The following is a 20,182-nucleotide window of genomic DNA, read 5'->3' as shown; positions in this document are numbered from 1 at the left end:
CACCAACCTTTCAGCTAGCAGTCCAGAGCTAAACCGTTTGTGCCACCCAGGGACTCCTGAGCCCTGACACCCACCTTATAGTTATAACTTTTCCAGGATGTCATAGGGTCATTCATTATATACTCTTTTTCATCTGGCTTCTTTCACTTAGCATAATAATACATTAGAGATTCATCCCTATTGTTGTATGTGTCAATAATTCATTCTTTCTTGTTGCTGAGTAGTATTCCATTGTATGTATATACTACATTTTGCTTATTCATTCCCCAGTTCAGGGACATTTGGATAGTTTCCAGTTTTTGGCAATTACAAATAAAGCTGCTATAAAAATCTTCATATAGGTTTTTGTGCGAACATACGTTTTTATTTCATTCGGGTAAATATCTAGGAGTGGAATTGCTGGGACATACAGTAAGGATATGTTTACCTTTATAGGGAACTGCTAAACTTTTCCAGAGAGGTTGTACCGTTTTTGCTTTCCAGCCAGAGATATCTGAGAGTTAAAGTTGTTCCACGTTTTCCCCGCACTTGGTATTGATATTTTTTTCAGTCACTTGAATAGATGACTTGGCATTTATCAAGCTGGAAGAACTGAAGAAAAAATTCAAGCCTCAAGTTGCAATATTGAAGGATTCTATGGGCAAAATATTGAACAACAAAAGCATCAAAAAAAGATGGAAGGAATACACAGAGTCACCGTACCAAAAAAACATTGGTTGATGTTCAACCATTTCAGAAAGTATCATATGATCAAGAATGATGGTATTGAAGGAAAAAGTCCAGACTTTACTGAAGGCACTGGTGAAAAACAAGGCTCCAGGAATTGATGGAATAGCAATTGAGATGTTCCAACAAATGGATGCAGTGCTGGAGGTGCTCAGTTATCCATGCCAAGAAATTTGGAAGACAGCTACCTGGCCAATCAACTGGAAGAGAGCCATATTTGTGCCCATTCCAAAGAAAAGTGATACAATGGAATATGGAAATTATCAAATAATGTCATTAATATCACACACAAGTAAAATTTTGCAGAAGATAATTCAAAAGTGGTTACAGCACTACATTGACCGGGAACTGCCAGAAATTCAAGCCAGATTCAGAAGAGGACGTGGAACCAGGGAAATCATTGCTGAGGTCAGATGGATTTTGGCTGAAAGCAGAGAATACCAGAAAAAATGTTTCCCTGTGTTTTATTGACTATGCAAAGGCATTTGACCTTGTGGGTCATAGCAAATTACGGATAACATTGCGAAGAATGGGAATTCCAGGACATGTCATTGTGCTTCTGAGGAATCTGTACATAGAACAAGAGGCAGTTGTTCGGCCAGAACAAGGGGATGCTGCATGGTTTAAAATCAGGAAAGGTGTGTGTCAGGGTTGTATCCTTTCACCGTACTTATTTAATCTGTGTGCTGAGCAAATGATTTGAGAAGCTGGACTATATGAAGAAGAACAGGGCATCAGGATTGGAGGAAGACTCATTAACAATCTGCAATATGCAGATGATACAACCTTGCTTGCTGAAAATGAAGAGGACTTGAAGCACGAATGAAGATCAAAGACCACAGTCTTCAGTATGGATTCATACACAAAACAAAAATCCTCACAACTGGACCACTAAGCAACATCATGATAAACCAGGAAAATATTGAAGTTGTCAAGGATTTCATTTGACTTGGATCCACAATCAACACCCATGGAAGCAGCAGTCAAGAAATCAAATGACAGATTGCTTTGGGCAAATCTGCTGTAAAAGACCTCTTTAATGTGTTAAAAAGCAAAAATGTCACTTCGAGGACTAAGGTGCACCTGACCCAAGCCATGATATTTTTAATCGCCTCATATGCATGCAAAAGGTGGACGATGAATATGGAACACTGAAGAAGAATTGATGCCTTTGAATTATGATGTTAGTGAAGAATATTGAATATACCATGGACTGCCAGAATAAAAAATAAATCCGTCTTGGAAGAAGTATAGGCAGAATGTTCCTTAGAATCGAGGATGGCGAGACTTCGTCTTACATAATTTGGACGTGTTATCAGGAGGGACCAGTCCCTGGAGAAGGACACCATGCTTGGTAAAGTAGAGGGTCAGTGAAAATGAGGAAGACCCTTAAGGAGATGGATTGACACAGTGGCTGCAACGATGGGCTCAAGCATAGCAAAGACTGTGGAGATGGCGCAGGACTAGGCAGTGTTTCGTTCTGTTGTACATAGGGTCACTGTAAGTTGGAACTGACTCGATGGCACCTAAGAACAACAACTTTCACCATTCAAGGTCCCTGGGTGTCAAAAAACGTTTGCTCTCAACTACTAACCTAAAGATTGACAGTTCGAACCCACCCAGCAGCACTGAGGAAGGAAAGGCTGCTATTTGTCTTTTGTAAACATGACATCCAAGAAAACCCTATGGAGCAGTTCTAGTCTGTCACGTATGGAGTTGGCATGAGCTGGAATCGACTCCACAGCAATGGGCTTTAGGTTTACTTGCCATCCGTATATCTTCTTTGGTGATGTGTATATTCAAATCATTTGATCATTTTTTATTGAGTTGTTTGTTCTCTTATTGTTACATGTTGAGAGTACTTTCAATATTCCGGATACAAATCCTTTATCAGATACGTGATTTGTGGATATTTTCTCAGTCTATGGCTTGTCTTTTCATTCTCTGAACAGTGTCTTTTACAGAGCCAAAATTTTAATTTAGATACAGTCCAATTTATCAGTTTTTTTTTTTCTTTTATGGATTGTGCTTTTGGTGTCTTATCTAAGATCTCCTTTCCTAACCCAAGGTCTCAAAGATTTTCTCCTATATTTTCTTCTAAACATTTTCTAGTTATACATTTTACGTTTAGGTTATGATCTCTTTTGCATTAATTTTTATATAAGATGTGAGGTATAAATCAAGGCTTATTATTATTATTTTTTGGCATATGAATGTCCAATTGCTCCAGCCTCATTAGTTGAAAAGCCTCTGCTTTCTTTATTTAATTGCCTTTGCACCATTGTCAAAAATCAACTGCCATTATTTGTGTGGGTCTGCATCTGGACTCCATGTGTATATCCTTTCATTAATATCACATTGTCTTGGTTGTGGTAGCTTTATTGTCGTTCTTCTTGTTTTTTTTTCTTATTTCAAAACCTAAGAACACCTTAGGAGGCCTGGTGGCACAGTGGTTAAGAGCTCAGCTGCTAACCAAAAGATGGGCAGTTTGAATCCACCAGCTGCTCCTTGGAAACCCTATGGGGCAGTTCTACTCTGTCCTATACAGTCACTATGAGTCAGAATTGTCTGGACCTCAAACGGATTTTTGGTTGTTTTTTTTTTTTTGGTTTAAGGACATCTTGTAGCCCAGGTACATTTAAGGGGACAAACTTATTTTTGCACCTTGTCATGTCTTGGAGGAAAGAGAAAGCCCAATCTTCCTTCTTTTATCGATGTTTTCTTCTCTCTTCATCCTCCAGAGATGGATGAAAACTGGGAAAGAGGTGGAGGCACATGGCCATGGTGACACTTGAAGTCATCCTGAGTTGAGGACTGTACCCTGGGTCACTCACTCTGCCTAACTTTAGTCTCCAAAGCTCCTTCTGCTGATCCTGAAGTATACAAAGCAGAAGGATTAGATTAGGGAAAGGATTTTTCAAAGAAGGGATGTGTGCAAGTAGTGAGAGCAGGATTCTGCCCTAAACCAAGACTTCAGTGTTTTCTGAAGAATGTGGCTGTGTAAAGCACCGGCCCCCACCGCCTTGTCCCCGTTTTTCAAGTACATTAGGTAGGAAGTCTGAAAAAAGGTTAAGCTTCTGTTTTTAAAAAATTATAAAATTAGCTTAAAGAGGAAGCTATCTTGGGAGCTAATGCAAATGATTTGTGTTGCATTTCCTGGAGAGGTGGCAGGTGTTGACTCTCTGTGAGACCTGGCTGCAAATAAAATGCAAGCATTCTCAGGCTGCTCTGACTGGGCCAGAGAACTAGTATGTGTGGATTCTTCCTACTTTGGCCAAGTCCTTTGCCCCTTCAGTTAAGGGCTCCAGCTAAATACGAACACTTGTCTGCTAAACTTAGTAGTCATGGAAACTTTCTATTTTCTCCTTTCATCTCATAACTTCAGAATTTCGATGCTAGGTTGTACCTTAGTTTAATAACCATGTAGCACATGAAATAGAGCACAAAGCAATGTCTTTCCCTTAGCATGAAGCTAAAAGGTATATCCATCGCATTCATCGATATAGTATATGCATGTGGAGTTAAGAGCACAGGCTTTGAAGACAGAGAGAAGGATTTCAATTCCAACTCCCCAGGTTATCACTCGTCGACCTTGGGGAAAGTTGTGTCATTTCTTTAAGCCTCAGCTTTCTCATCTGTAAGGAGCCCTGGTAATAAAGTGGTTAAGCACCTGGCTGCTAACCTAAAGATTGGTGGTTCAAACCCGTCAGCCACTCCACAGGAGAAAGAAGTGGCAGTCTGCCTCCGTAAGATTAAAACACCCAGTGCCATTGAGTCGATTCCGACTCATAGCAACTCTACAGGGTAGAGTTTCCAAGGAGCGCCTGGTAGATTTGAACTGCCAACCCTTTGGTTAGCAGCTGTAGCACTTAACCACTATGCCACCAGGGTTTCCTCCATAAGATTAAAAAAAAAAAATACAGCCTTGGAAACCTACGGGCAGTTCTACTATGTCTCATGAGTTGGAATCAACTCAACGGCAGTGGATTTGGGAGGCTTTTTTCCTCATTTGTAAAATGCAGATATAACTACTACCTTGTAAGGTTGTAAGGAACATCAAATGAGATGATGTGTATAAGGGTTTTGAGTGTCTAGCTTATTCATTGTAAGTGCTTAATAAATGTTAACTATTACTCTAAACAAAACCAAACCCACTGCCATCGATTCTGACTCATAGCAGCCCTATAGGACAGAGCAGAGCTGCCCCATAGAGTTTCCAAGGCTGTAAACCTATATGGAAGCAGACTGCCACATCTTTCTCCTGCAGAGCAGCTGGTGGATTCTTCTCATTGAACTTTTGATTAGCAGCCGAGCACTTTAACCACTGAGCCAACAGGGCTGCACTATTACTGTTCTTTCCAGTAACAGTCCAAATGCAGACCAGTGTTATCTGCTTCTCCGATGTTAATGCGCATGTGAGTCACTGCAACCTTGTTAAAATGAGGATTCTGATTCACTAGTTCTAGAGCGAGGCCTATGACTCTGTGTTTCTAACTAGTGTCCAGGCGAAGCTGAGGTCTACTCTTTGAATGGCAAGATGGTAAAAGACGTACTATTAGCAAGTGCAATTGTTTTGTTTAACCAAAGGTTCTCAATACTGTCTGCACATTAGAAGCTCCCAAAGAACTTAAATTGATGCTAACCCCCCTTCCAAATAATTTCATTTTGAAGGATCTAAAGTGGGGCCTGGGCATTTTTTTTTTTTTAAAGCCTACCAGGTTTCAAAAAAAAACCAGTTAAGCACTCGACCACCAGCGAAAATATTGACAGTTCAAACCCACTCAGAGGTGCTTTGGAAGACAGGCCTGGCTTTTGAAAGGTCACAGCCTAGAAAACCTTGTGGAGAGCACAGTTTTACTCTGCACACGTGGGGTCGCCAGGAGTCAGAATCGACTCAGCTGGTGTTAGGTGCCATTGAGTCGATTCTGACTCAGCGAGCCTATGTGCAACAGAACAAAACACTGCCATTCTCACAATCGTTGTTATGCTTGAGCCCATTGTTGCTGCCACTGTGTCAGTCCATCGCATTGAGGGTCTTCCTCTTTTTTACTGCCCCTCTACTTTACCAAGTATGATGTCCTTCTTCAGGGGTTGATCCCTCCTGATAACACGTCCAAAGTAGGAGAGACGAAGTCTCACCATCCTGGCTTCTAATGAGCATTCTGGCTGTACTGCTTCACCAACAATAGGTGATTCCTGTGTGCTCAAGACTGAGGAGCTCTGCCTGGTGCTTCTAACGTGCGGCCACGGTTGAGAACAACCTCTTGACAAAATCGATAGTTTGAGAAAAGTCTTCTGATGTCCTTGGTAATTTACAACAAGTAAAAGAGTTTTAGGATTTCAGAAGTATATTGCATTTCCTAAACCCATCCTATATGGGAGAATCAAGCTCAAAAGGTATATTTGCATGTCCTAGCAGATGTAATTGGGGCAAAATTGGACCAAATAACAGTTAATCTGCTTAGTTATTCTGAGCTATGCAGCCACCTGATTCATGTTTTTGCTAATTCCCCTTCCGTCCTGTGGACGTCAGCGGACCTCTGGCTTTTACATGTGGTGACTAATGTCGCCTGTCTGATACATGCCTACAAAGTACGAAAGGAAGAGTGGAAAAGATGGCAGAAAATGGAGTTTTGTCAAAGGCCCAGACAGTAGACCGGGGAGTTCTGCTGTATGCTGTGGGGAGTTCCAGAGGAAGTTACAGGCATCCTGTTCTCATGCGAAGAAAGCCGAAGCATGCTCAATAAATTGCTAAGCAGATTCACTAGCATCTAGACCCAAAGTCTTCTACCTAATTCTTGCAGTGCCTCAGACTCGGCAACTAACCTTCTTTGCACACCTCATTTCTCTTCCCTGTTTCCTGTTTTATATAATAGAATATGAAGAGACAGCATGGGTGTAGTCGTAGAATTCTCACCTTTCACGTGACAGACCTGGGTTCTATTCCCAGTCAATGCCCCTCACGCGCAGCCACCAGCTGTCTATCAGTGGAGGTGTCTGCTGCTGTAATGCCACAACAGGTTTCATTGGAGCTTCCAGACGAAGATGGACTGGGAGGAAAGGCTCAGCACAGTGCCTGACACCAGTAGTTACTTACAAAATATTATATATATGATGTATATAACAGTTTTGAGTGTCTGGCTCATTGGAAGTACTTAATAAATATTAAGTACTTAACAATGGGCTTGCGTGATGTGGCCCTGATGCTGGTTGTGTGATCTTGGACAAGTTGCTTAACCTCTCTGTGCCATAGTTCCATTCTCCATAAAAAAGAAGATAACAGTATGCCAACTTTGCGGGTTTCCTGGGAAGACTGAGATAATGTATTAGCAGAGTTCATGTGTAATATAGCCTAAGAACTCAAGAAAGGATAGCTTTACTATTACTATCACCGGCGTAGGAAGTGGTATTTGGTAGAGAAAGATGTCAATTAGTGCATATGGATTGACAAAAATGAACCTGAATAATAAGATGTGAAGGCAGTCAGGTAAAATGGGCTGGGACCTCAATGGTATGGAAGTCTTAGGAGAAAGTCTGTTCTCACGTGGACAGGCTGCAGGGCCCCAGGGAATGAGGTAGAAGAGACCAGCAAGAGCAAGTTGTGCTTGGTCAGAAGATCTTGCTAGGACACCCAGGGATGGGCAGGCGGCAGGAAGCCACTCACCTGCACAAGTGGGAAATGTTTAGAGGAAAGAATTACCACAGAGCAATGCATCGAGAATCGCACTCTTGTCTGGACTCAGTGGGGCAAAGGAGAGAAAGCAGTCCAAAGTGATGCCCAGATAATGGCAGGGATCTCTTAGGAAACGAGGGTGGGTGGGTCTCCTCAGTCCCCGCTCCGGACAGAACTGAAGTATAAAGGCAAACATAAGCAGAATGCCTTGTTTCCTTTTCAGCTTTTTTCACAGTGACTGTCCCCAAGGAACTGTACGTGGTAGATCATGGCAGCAACGTGACCCTGGAGTGTGATTTTGACACTGGAGATCCTGTTGAACTTGGAGCAATAACAGCTCATTTGCAAAAAATGGAAAATGACACATCCTCGCACAATGAAAGAGCCATTTTGCTGGAGGAGCAGCTGCCCCTGCATAAGGCCTTATTCTACATCCCCCAAGTCCGCATGAGCGATGCGGGGCAGTACCGCTGCTTGATCGTCTACAGGAACGCCTGGGACTACAAGTACCTGACTCTGAAAGTCAAAGGTGAGTGGTTTCAAGGACCGGAATCTATGCTGGCTTCTCCCAACGTGGGACCCATGTCAGCAGCAAGGGACAGAAACCCATTAGAGCTAGGAAACCCACTAAAGCAAAAACTGGGAGAATGGCTATAAGGAAGGAGACTGAGCTATCTTACCGAAAATAGGAACACTTGGTCAAAAATATTTTTTCATCTGAGCAGGAAGCACCTGAGGTGAGGATAAATAGAGGTACCGGTACCAGTTGTCTTGAGTCCATTCCAACTCATGGTGACCCCATGTGTGTCAGAAAAGAACTGTGCTCCACAGGGTTTTCAATGGCTAATTTTTCAGAAGTAGATCATCAAGGTTTTCTTCCAACGTGCCTTAGGTGGACTTGAACCTCCAAGCTTTTGGTTAGCAGCCAAGCAGCCATAGGGGTTGTAGAAATCAAATGGGCTAGAGAAAGCCAGGAAAAATGAGTCCTTGCAAGGCAAGAGGGTGCCAAAAGATAAACCGCCTAATTCAGCCTTCCCAAGGAACAGCCTCACCTGATTATTGAGCTATCCTTTCAGAAATAGCTCCTCTGCTGTTGTTAGGTGCAATTAAGTCAGCTGTGACTCATAGCAACCCTTTGGACAACAGAATGAAACACTGCCCGGTCCTGCGCCACCTTCACAGTCGTTGCTATGTTTGAGCTCATTGTTGCAGCCGCTGTGTCAGTCCATCTCGTTGACGGTCTTCCTCTTTTTCAATGCTTCTCTACTTTATCATTCATGATGTCTGCCCCCAGGGACTGGTTCTTCCTGATAACATGTCCAAAGTACATGAGATGAAGTCTTGCCATCCTTGCTTCTAAGGCGAATTCTGGCTGTTCTCTGTCAAAACAGTTTTTTCTCTGGCAGTCCATGGTATATTCAATATTCTTTGCCAACATCATAATTCAAAGGCATTAATTCTTCAGTCTTCCTTATTCATTGTCCAGTTTTTGCATGCATATGAGGCAATTGAAAATACCACAACTTGGGTCAGGCACGCCTTAGTCCTCAAAGTGACATCTTTGCTTTTTAACACTTTAAAGAGGTCTTTTACAGCAGATTTGCCCAATGCGACATGCTGTTTGATTTCTTGACTGCTGCTTCCATGGGCACTAATTCCTCTAGTTAAGACTTTTCAAACCATAGTTTGCCATTCATTAATGACTTAAATCAATTTAGTGAGCAGTAACTAGCTGGGTGTTTGTTTATTCCAGTAAAATAAACAGAATAGGATAGGATAGAATGTAATAGAAAATATCCTAGGGTATCACGTAGTAAAAGTGAGTATTGCTTTCTGAAACTTTTGTTTCAGAGGAGTGTGTGTGTGTGTGTGTGTGTTGGGATCTTGGCATAAAATGTCTCCTCTTACTGTAGGTCATAGTGTAAAACATCTGGAGAACACTGCCCTAATCTAAGCCCCATCTGCTGCAGGCAAACTATGAGGCACAGAGAAGCGAAGTGGATTGCCCAACCAGAAAACAAAAACAAAAACAAACACATGGAGCCCATTCCAACTCATGGTGACCCTATATGACAGAGTAGAACTGCTCCATAGGGTTTTCTTAGCTATAATCTTTATGGAAGCAGATCACCAGGCCTTTCTTCCATGGGGACACTAGGTGTGTTTGAACCTCCAACCTTTAGGTTAGTAGTCTAGTGCAAACCATTTGTGTCACCCAGCGACTTTTGGATTGCTCAAGAGCACCCCATTAAGTAGTACTGTGCCCATTCCTTTAGGTTCAGGGCTCTCTACCTCTCCGCCACAACATTAGCCAGGAACCTAAATCTGAAGAGAACCTTCGCAGTCTTGTGTGTCCTGACAAAGACCGCTTTGGGAAAGACAGTGTAACAACTGTGAAAGAAAGGATTTAGATCTGTTCATTGGCTTTTATTTTCCAGGTTTCATTGACTGTTCTGAGTTAAACTATGTCAGTGTTTCTCTGCCCTCACCCCACCTACCCATTAACCTAACTCCCCTGTTAAGGATAAGTATAATCATGCCCATTTTATAAATGAAAAAACTGAGAACTCAGAGAGATCCTGTAACCAGCCTTTGGCTTAAGCCTTGCCAAACTTTTGGGCCTCCAAAGCCCATGATCTTAACTACCATGTTTTCCGTATGTTCTTTTACTAAACCAGACAAGCACCAATAGGTGGAAGTTACAAAGAGGCAAAATTTCATTTGGCACAAGGATGAAAGTTTAACTTTCTTGTTGTGTAATCATGGCGAAGTCTACCTCTGGAAGTAGCAGCTCCCATTCATGGATGTATATAACCAAAAATTAGTTATCTAGCAGGTTATTAATATTAGAAAACAAGCATTACTAAAGATAAAGAGGGACATTTCATAATGACGAAAGGGTCAATTCTACAGGAAGACATAACAATCTTAAATCTGTGGGCATCTAACAGCATAGTTTCAAAATACATAAAACAAAAACTGACAGACCTAAAAGGAGAAGTACACAATCCTATTCGGACATTTCAATCTACCTCTATTAGTAATTGATTGAAAAAAAAAATTAAATAAGAAAATAGAAGATCTGAACAACACAATTAGTCAATCTGACCTGATAGACATATATAGAACTTAAGCCCAACAATTGCAGACCACACATTATACTCAAGTACACACAGGACGTTCGTCAAGATAGTTATCTAGCAGCGATGCTGTAGAAGATAGTTCTTATTAAGTAGGAAGTTGGAGAAGTTGAATTTTAAGATCACATCCACTTCTGAAATTCTAAAATTTGCTCATCTTTTCCTAAGAATATCAGCCTCAGTTCATCTTCCCCACTGATCATGTTGCCTTTTCAGCTACTTCCCAAATGAGAAAGAGGCTATGGAGGTGCTTTGATATTGTATAAACATATTTCTACAATTTATAAATTAAATTTATAATTATAAACATATTTGATATTGTATAAACATGTGTGTAGCATCGTATAAAATGTAGAGTGTGGGGTCTATCCTTCCCCAAATCTTGCCGATTCTTTAAGGCTAACATCTCTCCCGTCTGCTCCCTCATTTTCATATCCCAAGTCAAAGCCTCAGCCCAGCTCCTGATTCCTGGGCCTCCCACCTCTCAAGTTACCTCTTGTCACTGCCTTCGAGGCCAGCTTCTTACCCTGGGCCACCCTGCAGGAGTAGGCCAGACCCTCGTCCACAACACACTGTCCCAATGAATCCATTTATTCTACTTCATCCTCAGAATGACCTGAGAGAGCTTACCAAAATATAACATAATAGAATGAGGTGATTAGAAGAGAACATCAAACTAAGAGAAAATAAATATAGATATTCAAAATAAAACTAGAGATATGTTATTTTTGTTGCTGTTGTTGTCAGTAGCTGTTGAGTCAATTTCAACTCATGTCGACCCCATGTGTGCAGAGTAAAACTGCTCAATAGGGTTTTCAAGCCTGTGACCTTTTGGAAGCAGATCACCAGGCCTGTTTTCCAAGGCACCTCTAGGTGGGTTCAAACTACCAATCTTTTGGCTAGTAGCCGAGTGCTTAACCAGGGACTTCAGATGTTTAATTGCTAGAAATAGGCCAAAATTAAGCTCCATGGAGACTAGTGAGTCCATCCAGGTCAAGCCTTTCAGTAGGCTGCTTTAGAACCTGATTCTCTTCATCTTCTACTACTCCGGGTGCTTCAAAACCCAAAAAGCCAAACCCACTGCTGTCAAGTTGACTCCAACTCATACAGGCCTTATAGGACAGAGTAGAACTGCCCATAGGATTTCTGAGGCTGTAATCTTCACGGAAGCAAACTGCCACATTTTTTCTCATGGAGCAGCTAGTAGATTCCAACAGCAGCTGAGCGCTTTAACCGCTGTGCCACCAGAGCTCCTTTCTAAGTCTCCCAGGAAAGCCTATTCTTCCTGTTTATGCTGCTCCATCCTCAGACCTCTGCTGCTAGACAGAGAATCATTCTCTTTGGGTGACCCTGCGCAGAATGCAGAACTGTAGGAGAGAAGGGCATGTGTCAGGTCCCCAACGCTGAAACCCACCTGTTTCCTCATCGACAAAGCGTGGATATAAATTGTACCTACCTCATGGGGTCTTTGTGTAGTTTCAATGAGACGATGTATGTGTTAGGTGAAGAATATTGAATATATCATGGACTGCCAGAATGAACAAATAAGTCTTAGGAGAAATACAACCAGAATACTCCTTAGAAGCGAGGGTGGTGAGGCTTCAGCTCACTTGCTTTGAACACATCATCAGGAAAGACCAATCACTAGAAAAGGATATCATGGTTAGTAAAGTACAAGGTCATCGAAAACGAGGGAAACCCTCAATGAGATGGGTTGACGCCATAGCCACAATAAGTGGCTCAAGCATAGCAACGATCATGAAGATGGCACAGGACTGGCCAATGTTACATTCTGTTATATACAAGGTCACCATGAGTTGGAGCCAACTCAGTGGCAACTAACAACAAGAACAGCATGCGTTAAGGACCTGGAGTCAGGTTTGGAGCCACTTACCCCTGCTCCTCTCCAAGTTCTTGACTAAATGATCTATACATATAAGAATCAACAGCCAGATGGAAAATGGGCCTCATTTTTTATTAATATTAGGGTGAACACATGCTTCCTGTTTTTCCTCTTTGCTGGAGAACACGGCTTAGAACACGGAGCATCTTGCTTCTTGCTCCCTCATTATCAGTCTAAGAGTTCAGGTTTGCAGATCAGACCCCAAGCTCACTGTCTTAGTCATCTAGTGCTGCTGTAACAGAAATACCACAAGTGTATAGCTTTAACAAACAGAAGTTTATTCTCTCACAGTCTAGGAGGCTAGAAGTCTGAATTCAGGGTGCCAGCTCCAGGGAAAGGCTTTCTCTCTCTGTTGGCTCTGGGGAAGGTCCTTGTCATCAATCTTCCCTGGTCGAGGAGCTTCTCGACACAGAGACTCTGGGTCCAAAGGATGTGTTATTCTGGCTCTTGTTTCTTGGTGGTATGAGGTCTCCATGTCTCTCTGCTCACTTCTGTCATTTATATCTCAAAAGAGATTAACTTAAGACACAACCTAATCTTATAGATTAAGTCTTGCCTCATTAACATAACTTCTTCTAATCCTGCCTTATTGACATCATAGAAGTAGGATTTACAACACAAAGGAAAATCACATCAGATGACAAAATGGTGGACAATCACACAATACTGGGAATCATGGACTAGCCAAGTTGACATATGTTTTTGGGGGGACACAATTCAATCCATAACACTCACTCATACACCCAGCTTCAAGGATAAGAAAATCTGCCTGACTCGCCTAGCCCCTAGAAGAAGCTGGAATACTGTGAGCTAGGAAGATATCCCCCCAAGTGTCTGTCAGTTTATCATACTGTGGGGGCTTGCGTGTTGCTGTGAAGCTGGAAGTTATGCCACTGGTATTCAGATACCAGCAGGGCCATCCCTGGAGGACAGGTTTCAGCTGAGCTTCCAGACTAAGACACACTAGGAAGAAGGACCTGGCAGTCTACTTCTGAAAAGCATTAGCCAGTGAAAACCTTATGAATAGAAGCGGAACATTGTCTGATTTAGTGCTGGAACATGAGCCCCCCAGGTTGGAAGGCACTGAAAAGATGACCGGGGAAGAGCTGCCTCCATGACGTGGATGGAGTAAAGCTTTCGGGACCTTCATTTTTTGATGTGTCACGACACGAAATGAGAAGAAACAGCTGCAAACAGCCATTAATAATCAGAACCTGGAATGTACGAAGTATGAATCTAGGAAAATTGGAAAAACATGCTTGACATTTCTCAAGCTGAAAGAATTGAAGAAAAAATTCAAGCCCTGAGTTGCAATAGTGAAGGATTCCATGGGGAAAATATTAAACGGCGCAGGAAGTATCAAAAGAGGATGGAAAGAATACACAGAGTCATTATACCAAAAAGAATTAGTCGATGTTCAACCATTTCAAGAGGTGGGGTATGATCCGATGGTACTGAAGGAAGAAGTCCAAGCTGCTCTGAAGGCATTGGCGAAAAATAAGGCTCCAGGAATTGATGGAATATCAACTGAGATGTTTCAACAAACAGATGTAGCGCTGGAGGTGCTCACTCGTCTATGCCAAGAAATATGGAAGACAGCTTCCTGGCTAACTGACTGGAAGATATCCATATTTATGCCTATTCCCAAGAAAGGTGATCCAACTGAACTTGGAAATTATAGAACAATATCGTTAATATCACACGTAAGCAAAATTTTGCTGAAGATCATTCAAAAATGGCTGCAGCAGTATACCGACAGGGAACTGCCAGAAATTCAGGGCGGTTTCAGAAGAGGACGTGGAACCAGGGATATCATTGCTGATGTCAGATGGATCCTGGCTGAAAGCAGAGAATACCAGAAGGATGTTTACCTGTGTTTTATTGATTATGCAAAGGCATTCAGCTGTGTGGATTGTAACAAACTATGGATAACATCGCAAAGAATGGGAATTCCAGAACACTTAATTGTGCTCAAGAGGAACCTTTACATAGATCGAGGCAGTTGTTCAGACAGAACAAAGGGATACTGATTGGTTTAAAGTCAGGAAAGGTGTGTGTCAGGGTTGTATTCTTTCACCATACCTATTCAATCTGTATGCTGAGCAAATAATCTGAGAAGCTGGACTATATGAAGAAGAACAGGGCATCAGGATTGGAGGAAGACTCATTATCAACCCGTGTTATGCAGATGACACAACCTTGCTTGCTGAAAGCGAAGAGGATTTGAAGCACTTACTAATGAAGATCAAGGACCACAGCCTTCAGTATGGATTGCACCTCAACATAAAGAAAACAAAAATCCTCACAACTGGACCAATGAGCAACATCATGATAAATGGAGAAAAGATTGAAGTTGTCAAGGGTTTCATTTTACTTGGATCCACAATCAACAGCCATGGAAGCAGTAGTCAAGAAATCAAAAGACGCATTGCATTGGGTAAGTCTGCTGCAAAGGACCTCTTTGAAGTTTTGAAGAACAAAGGTGTCACCTTGAAGACTAAGGTGCACCTGACCCAAGCCATGGTATTTTCAATCGCGTCATATGCATGTGAAAGCTGGACAGTGAATAAGGAAGACCGAAGAAGAATCGACAACTTTGAATTGTGGTATTGGTGAAGAATATTGAATATACCATGGACTGCCAACAGAATGAACAAATCTGTCTTGGAAGAAGTACAACCAGAATGCTCCTTAGAAGGATGGCGAGACTGTGTCTTACATACTTTGGACATGTTGTCCAGAGGAATCAGTCCCTGGAGAAGGACATCATGCTTGGCAGAGTACAGGGTCAGCAGAAAAGAGGAAGAGCCTCAACGAGGTGGATTGACACAGTGGCAGCAACAGTGAGCTCAAGCATCACAACGATTGTAAGGATGGCGCAGGACTGGGCAGCGTTTCGTTCTGTTGTGCATGGGGTCGCTATGAGTCGGAACTGACTCGATGGCACCTAACAACAACAACAGGAAGATATCGGCAGCAGTGGTGGTTCAGTAGTAGAATTCTCACCTTCCATACAGGAGACACGGGTTTGATTCCCAGCCAATGCACCGCATTCACTGCCAACACCTGTCTGTCAGCAGAAGCTTGTGTGTTGCTACGATACTAAACAGGTTTCAGCAGAGCTTCGAAACTAAGATGGAATCGGAAGAAAGACCTGTGATCTACTTCCGAAAATCATTCAGTGAAAACCCTACAGGTCACAACAGTCTGAGCTGCAACTGACCATGGGGGTGGCACGGGTCCAGGCCTAGTTTCATTCTGTTGTGCATGGGGACACCATGAGCCAGGGGCTGATTTGAAGGCAGCTCACAACAATAACAACAAAGGAAGACATCAGAGCCTGTGAGGCAGGCGGGCAGGCCTAGCTGGGGAAGCTTACCCCATGGAGACCAGAACTTCAGAGTAGGCTGCAGGGTCCACAGATTATACATCGGGGTGCAGTTACCCTGCTGCCTAATGAACTGTTACCTAGTGAGTGTCTCTGCTATAACCAATCAAATTAGGGAGTCCTAGTGATGCAGTGGCTAAAGAGCATGGCTGCTAATCAAAAGGTTGGCAGTTCGGATCTACTAGTCACTCCTTGGGAACCCTATGGGGCAGTTCTACTCTGTCCTGTAGGGTTGCTATGAGTTGGAAATCAACTTGACCGGCAACAGGTTTGGTTTTCTGTTTGTTTGTTTGTTTGTTTTAACATATGGACACATAACAAGGCGGGGGGCCGAGGGGCAAACATTTCAGAGCAGGACATGAACAGCTCTTCCTCATCCATGGTATGTAAAAGCTCAAAGCTCAGCACATGGAAAGCACTTAATAAATCACACATATTTGAAGTTTTCCACATGGCTGTTATTATTTCAATGCAAAGTTACTTTTCAAAATGTTTATATACATTTATACGCCTCTCAACAATTTTAGAAAAAAATAGTTTCATTATACCCATGCCATATATATTTTTTTCCTTCCCAAAGATTTTTATTGAAATTCTATTTCTTAAAGAAACATTTCCTACCTGATCAAAGTCAGTGTTCATTCCGTCTTCCTCTTCCAACAGGTTACTTTCCACACTCCCTGGTATCTGCATATAGTGTTAATGCTTGGGTTATTTTTAGCTATTATCTCAGATAATTGGACAATTTGTCCTTGTGTAATCCCGTTGCTCTCAATATCATCTGTGTCCATTTAGATCTCAGTTTTCTAGAGGGCAGGGAGCTATAATGATTAGTTCACTCAGGATATACCACACAGACATGTGTGTGCAGACATGCATGTGTGTGCATGAACCGTGTACATGTGTGCACACACGTGTGTATGTGTCAGGCAGAAGAAATACATAATAATTACACCCAACTCCTGACTAGCGATAGATTTATTATCTAGGTCTTTATTTTTTCTCCTCTTGACATCAAAGAGAACAGTGGAAAGGGGGAAGTAGAAAGTCAATTTTCTCCTGAAGACGTTTGAAAAAGCACCAACTAAGTGAGATTTAGGGTTATTTTGTGATTTTATTTACCCCCCCCAACCCACAGTTGTGAGAGAATTTCCAGTCCTACAGGAAGCCACATGTTGCAGTGACTTAGAGCACTGCTGAGATTTGGAATCAGACTTTCACTGCTCAAATATTGGCTCCACCACTTATGAGCCATGTGACTGTAGGCAAAATACTCAACCTCTCTAGCTCCAGTTACCTCCAACAAAAAATGGGACTAGCAACAATGCCTTCTTTGTTGTATTATAAGAATTAAGAGTTCAATGTATATAACATAGCATGATATCTGGCACTGGGAAAGTATTTGATATATGAAAATCATTATTACTTAATATTGAAAATGATCATTTTATTCATTTCACATGGCACTGAATACAGAGTTCTACAAGAATCAGAAAAGGCTTGTTTCTTTTTCTTCTATTGTCCAGCTTCCTACAATAAAATAAACACTCAGGTCCTTAAGGTCCCAGGAACAGGTGAGGTGGAGCTCACATGCCAGGCCGAAGGGTATCCCCTAGCAGAAGTTTCCTGGCCAAACGTCAGCGTTCCTGCCAACACCAGCCACATGAAGACCCCTGAGAACCTCTACCGGGTCACCAGTGTTCTGCGCTTAAAGCCACAACTTGGCCAAAACTTCAGCTGTGTGTTCTGGAATGAGAACATGAAGGAACGTACGTCGGCTATCATTGATCCTCAAGGTAACATCTGCCCACTTCTTGGCTCCATCTGCCAGGGCCCAGGCAGGAAGGAGATGTACAGTCAAAATGGGTAACTGGAGGAGAATGCAATGAAGGTCTGAGCAGAGGTTAGAGAAACCAACAAAGGCTAGTGCAGGACCCTGGGCTTCAGCAGTGGGGGAGCAATTCCCAGTGTTGGAGTGAGTGGTCACTGGGACCAGGAGAGGCAGCTAGGGGCAGCCATGGTCTGCAGGAGAAGGAGGCTACAGCTGCAGGAACTACACAGGGTGGAAGCTGGCTGCATGAATACCCCAACCTCATTCTCCTCTCCCCCTCCAATCTCCTGCTGGTGCTTCCATAGTGAGTTCAAGGGAATTTGGGGCTAATCAAGAAAGAGATACGACCATGAGATAGCAGTTTTGAGGCCTATGCATTGGCAGCCACACGCAGGGGGTGGTCCCCCACAGCAGGAGGCCTTCCAGGGGCAAGCAACACAGGCAGCCAGCAAATCGGAGGAAGGTTTGAAAACCCAGAGGAAGAGAAGGTGGGGAGCTTACGTGTCCTTATACAGTGCGCTTTTGCAGCAAGGTAGGCAGTCTCTGGGTCACAGAGCTCTGGAGATCCCAGCACCTTGTTGTGGTTAGTTGTCATGGAGTTGGCAACAATTCACGGTGACTTTATGTACATCAGAATAAAACATTGTCTGGTCCTGGGCCATCTTCACAATCATTGGTATGCTTCAGTCCATCATTGTGGCCACTGGGTATTTTGAGTGCTCTCCAACCAACGTCGCATCTTCCAGCACTGTATCAGGCAGTTTTCTGCTGTGAGCCATAGCGTTTTCAACAGCTAAGTTTTGGAAGTAGATTACCAGGCCTTTCTTCCCAATCTGTCTTAGTCTGGAAGCTCTGCTGAAACCTGTCCACTATGGGTGACCCTACTGGTATTTGAAATACTGGTGGCATAACTGCCAGCATCACAGCAACACGCCAGCCAGCACAGTACAACAAACTGACAGACCAGTGGTGGAGAAGCACCTTAGGGTCCTTACATCTAAAGAGTTTTATCTTATTGGAGGCTAGCAGATGTTTGGCACAGTTTTGCAAGATATGTGAAATAGGCAGGCTCTTGACTAGAAATTTGCTTATTTGGGCTATTTTAAAAATAATTGTACAAATTTGTGTTTGGCAGCAGCAGGCTAAGGAATCTCTGCTTGCTATGAAGAAACAACTTGAGGTCAATACACAGAGGGCTACCTTTGCCTTATTTATATAACAGCCTCCCATTGGCTGAACCCAACGGGAAGTCAGAGGGTAAGGGGCCCACTGATTGATCGGGTAAAGGTCAGCTTCTCAGGGCTGGGAGAGGAGAGTGTGGGTCTGCGGAGGCAAACAGGAAATGGCCAGCACAACACTAACTACCCCAGGCAGGAGCTGACTACAAGTTTGACTGCACAGTACCATGAGTCAGCAGGAGCGCTGGTGGTACAGTGATTAACTGTTCAGCTGCTAACCAAGAAGTCGGCAGTTCAAATCCACCAGCCGTTCCTTGGAAACCATAGGGGGCAGCTCTACTCTGTCCTATGAGTCGGAATCGACTTGATGGCAGTGGCTTTTTTTTTTGGTTTTGTGAGTCAGCAGGATGAATGTTTCTCTGCTGGTCTTGCAGTTAGTCAGCTGGTTTGGGGTGTTGCCAGACAGGCTGGCCTCTTACAGAAAGCTCCAGAGGCTCAGCTAGCTGTACTGGATGTTTTTTGAAGTATATCCTGTGCTTTCGAGCTTTATACATAAAACACCAGCAAAATGTCAAACAATTCTGGGGAACTGGCAACTGTTTATTTCCCAGACAAGGACATTTTATAAAAAAACAGTCAACATCTAGTATAATAATCATTCCAGAAGAGACGGGTCATTTTATTACGAAATGTATAAATTTCCTATGGCTGCTGTAATAAATTACCATAAACTTAGTATCTCCAAACAACACAAATTTATTATCTTACAGTTCTGGAGATCAAAAGTCCAAAATGGGTTTCACTGGGCTCAAGTCAAGGTGTCAGCAGGGTTGCATCCCTTCTTGAGGCTCTAGGCGAGGCTCTGTCTCCTTGCCTTTCCCAGCTTCTAGAAGCCACCTGCATTCCTGGGTTCCCCACCCCATCCCCATCTTTAAAGCCAAGAATGTCATCACTTGGACCTCTGTTTCCGTCATTACGTCTCTTTCTCTGACTATCCTACCTCCCTCTTCCATCTTTTGAGGACCTCTCTGGTTATATTACTCCTTGCCCCCCAGGATAATGCAGAATATTCTCTCCATTTTAAGATCACTAATTTAATCACATCTGCAAAATCCCTTTTGCCGTGTAAGGCGACACAGTCACAAGCTCCAGTGATCAGAACACGGAGCTCTTGGGGTGGGGGGGCCATGATTCTCCTTCAGAGAACCATCCGCCATTCAGCCACACTCAGCTAGGGCAGAAATCAGAGGCGAGGCCAACAGGACGTGAGTCAGGGCATCAGAGACCACTGCTCTGTCCCAGTCAAAGGAAATCTTATCATAGATTGACCCCAATTCCCAGAC

At 43.0% G+C, this 20,182-nt stretch overlaps 1 protein-coding gene across 18 annotated transcripts in view; it reads left to right on the top strand.

Annotated features, from left to right (window-relative positions):
* Window positions 1–20,182, top strand: part of PDCD1LG2 (programmed cell death 1 ligand 2) — a 97,702-nt gene that overhangs the window by 50,419 nt on the left and 27,101 nt on the right. For 17 of the 18 annotated variants that reach the window (XR_010322869.1, XR_010322870.1, XM_064290539.1 and 14 more), the window contains 2 exons: window positions 7,623–7,928; window positions 17,357–17,626. Coding sequence is in view for 16 of the 18 variants with exons in the window: in XM_064290539.1 (XP_064146609.1) it covers window positions 7,623–7,928; window positions 17,357–17,626 (576 nt within the window). In the remaining 2 variants the exon portion in view is untranslated. The remainder of the gene's footprint in view (window positions 1–7,622; window positions 7,929–17,356; window positions 17,627–20,182) is intronic. The other variant, XM_064290551.1, reaches the window with a different exon arrangement.

This window comes from Loxodonta africana, chromosome 9, assembly GCF_030014295.1.
Source record: "Loxodonta africana isolate mLoxAfr1 chromosome 9, mLoxAfr1.hap2, whole genome shotgun sequence".
In the NCBI taxonomy this organism is placed as follows: Eukaryota; Metazoa; Chordata; class Mammalia; order Proboscidea; family Elephantidae; genus Loxodonta; species Loxodonta africana.
Note: the sequence above shows the minus strand (reverse complement) of the source record. Positions and strands in the feature narration are given on the sequence as shown.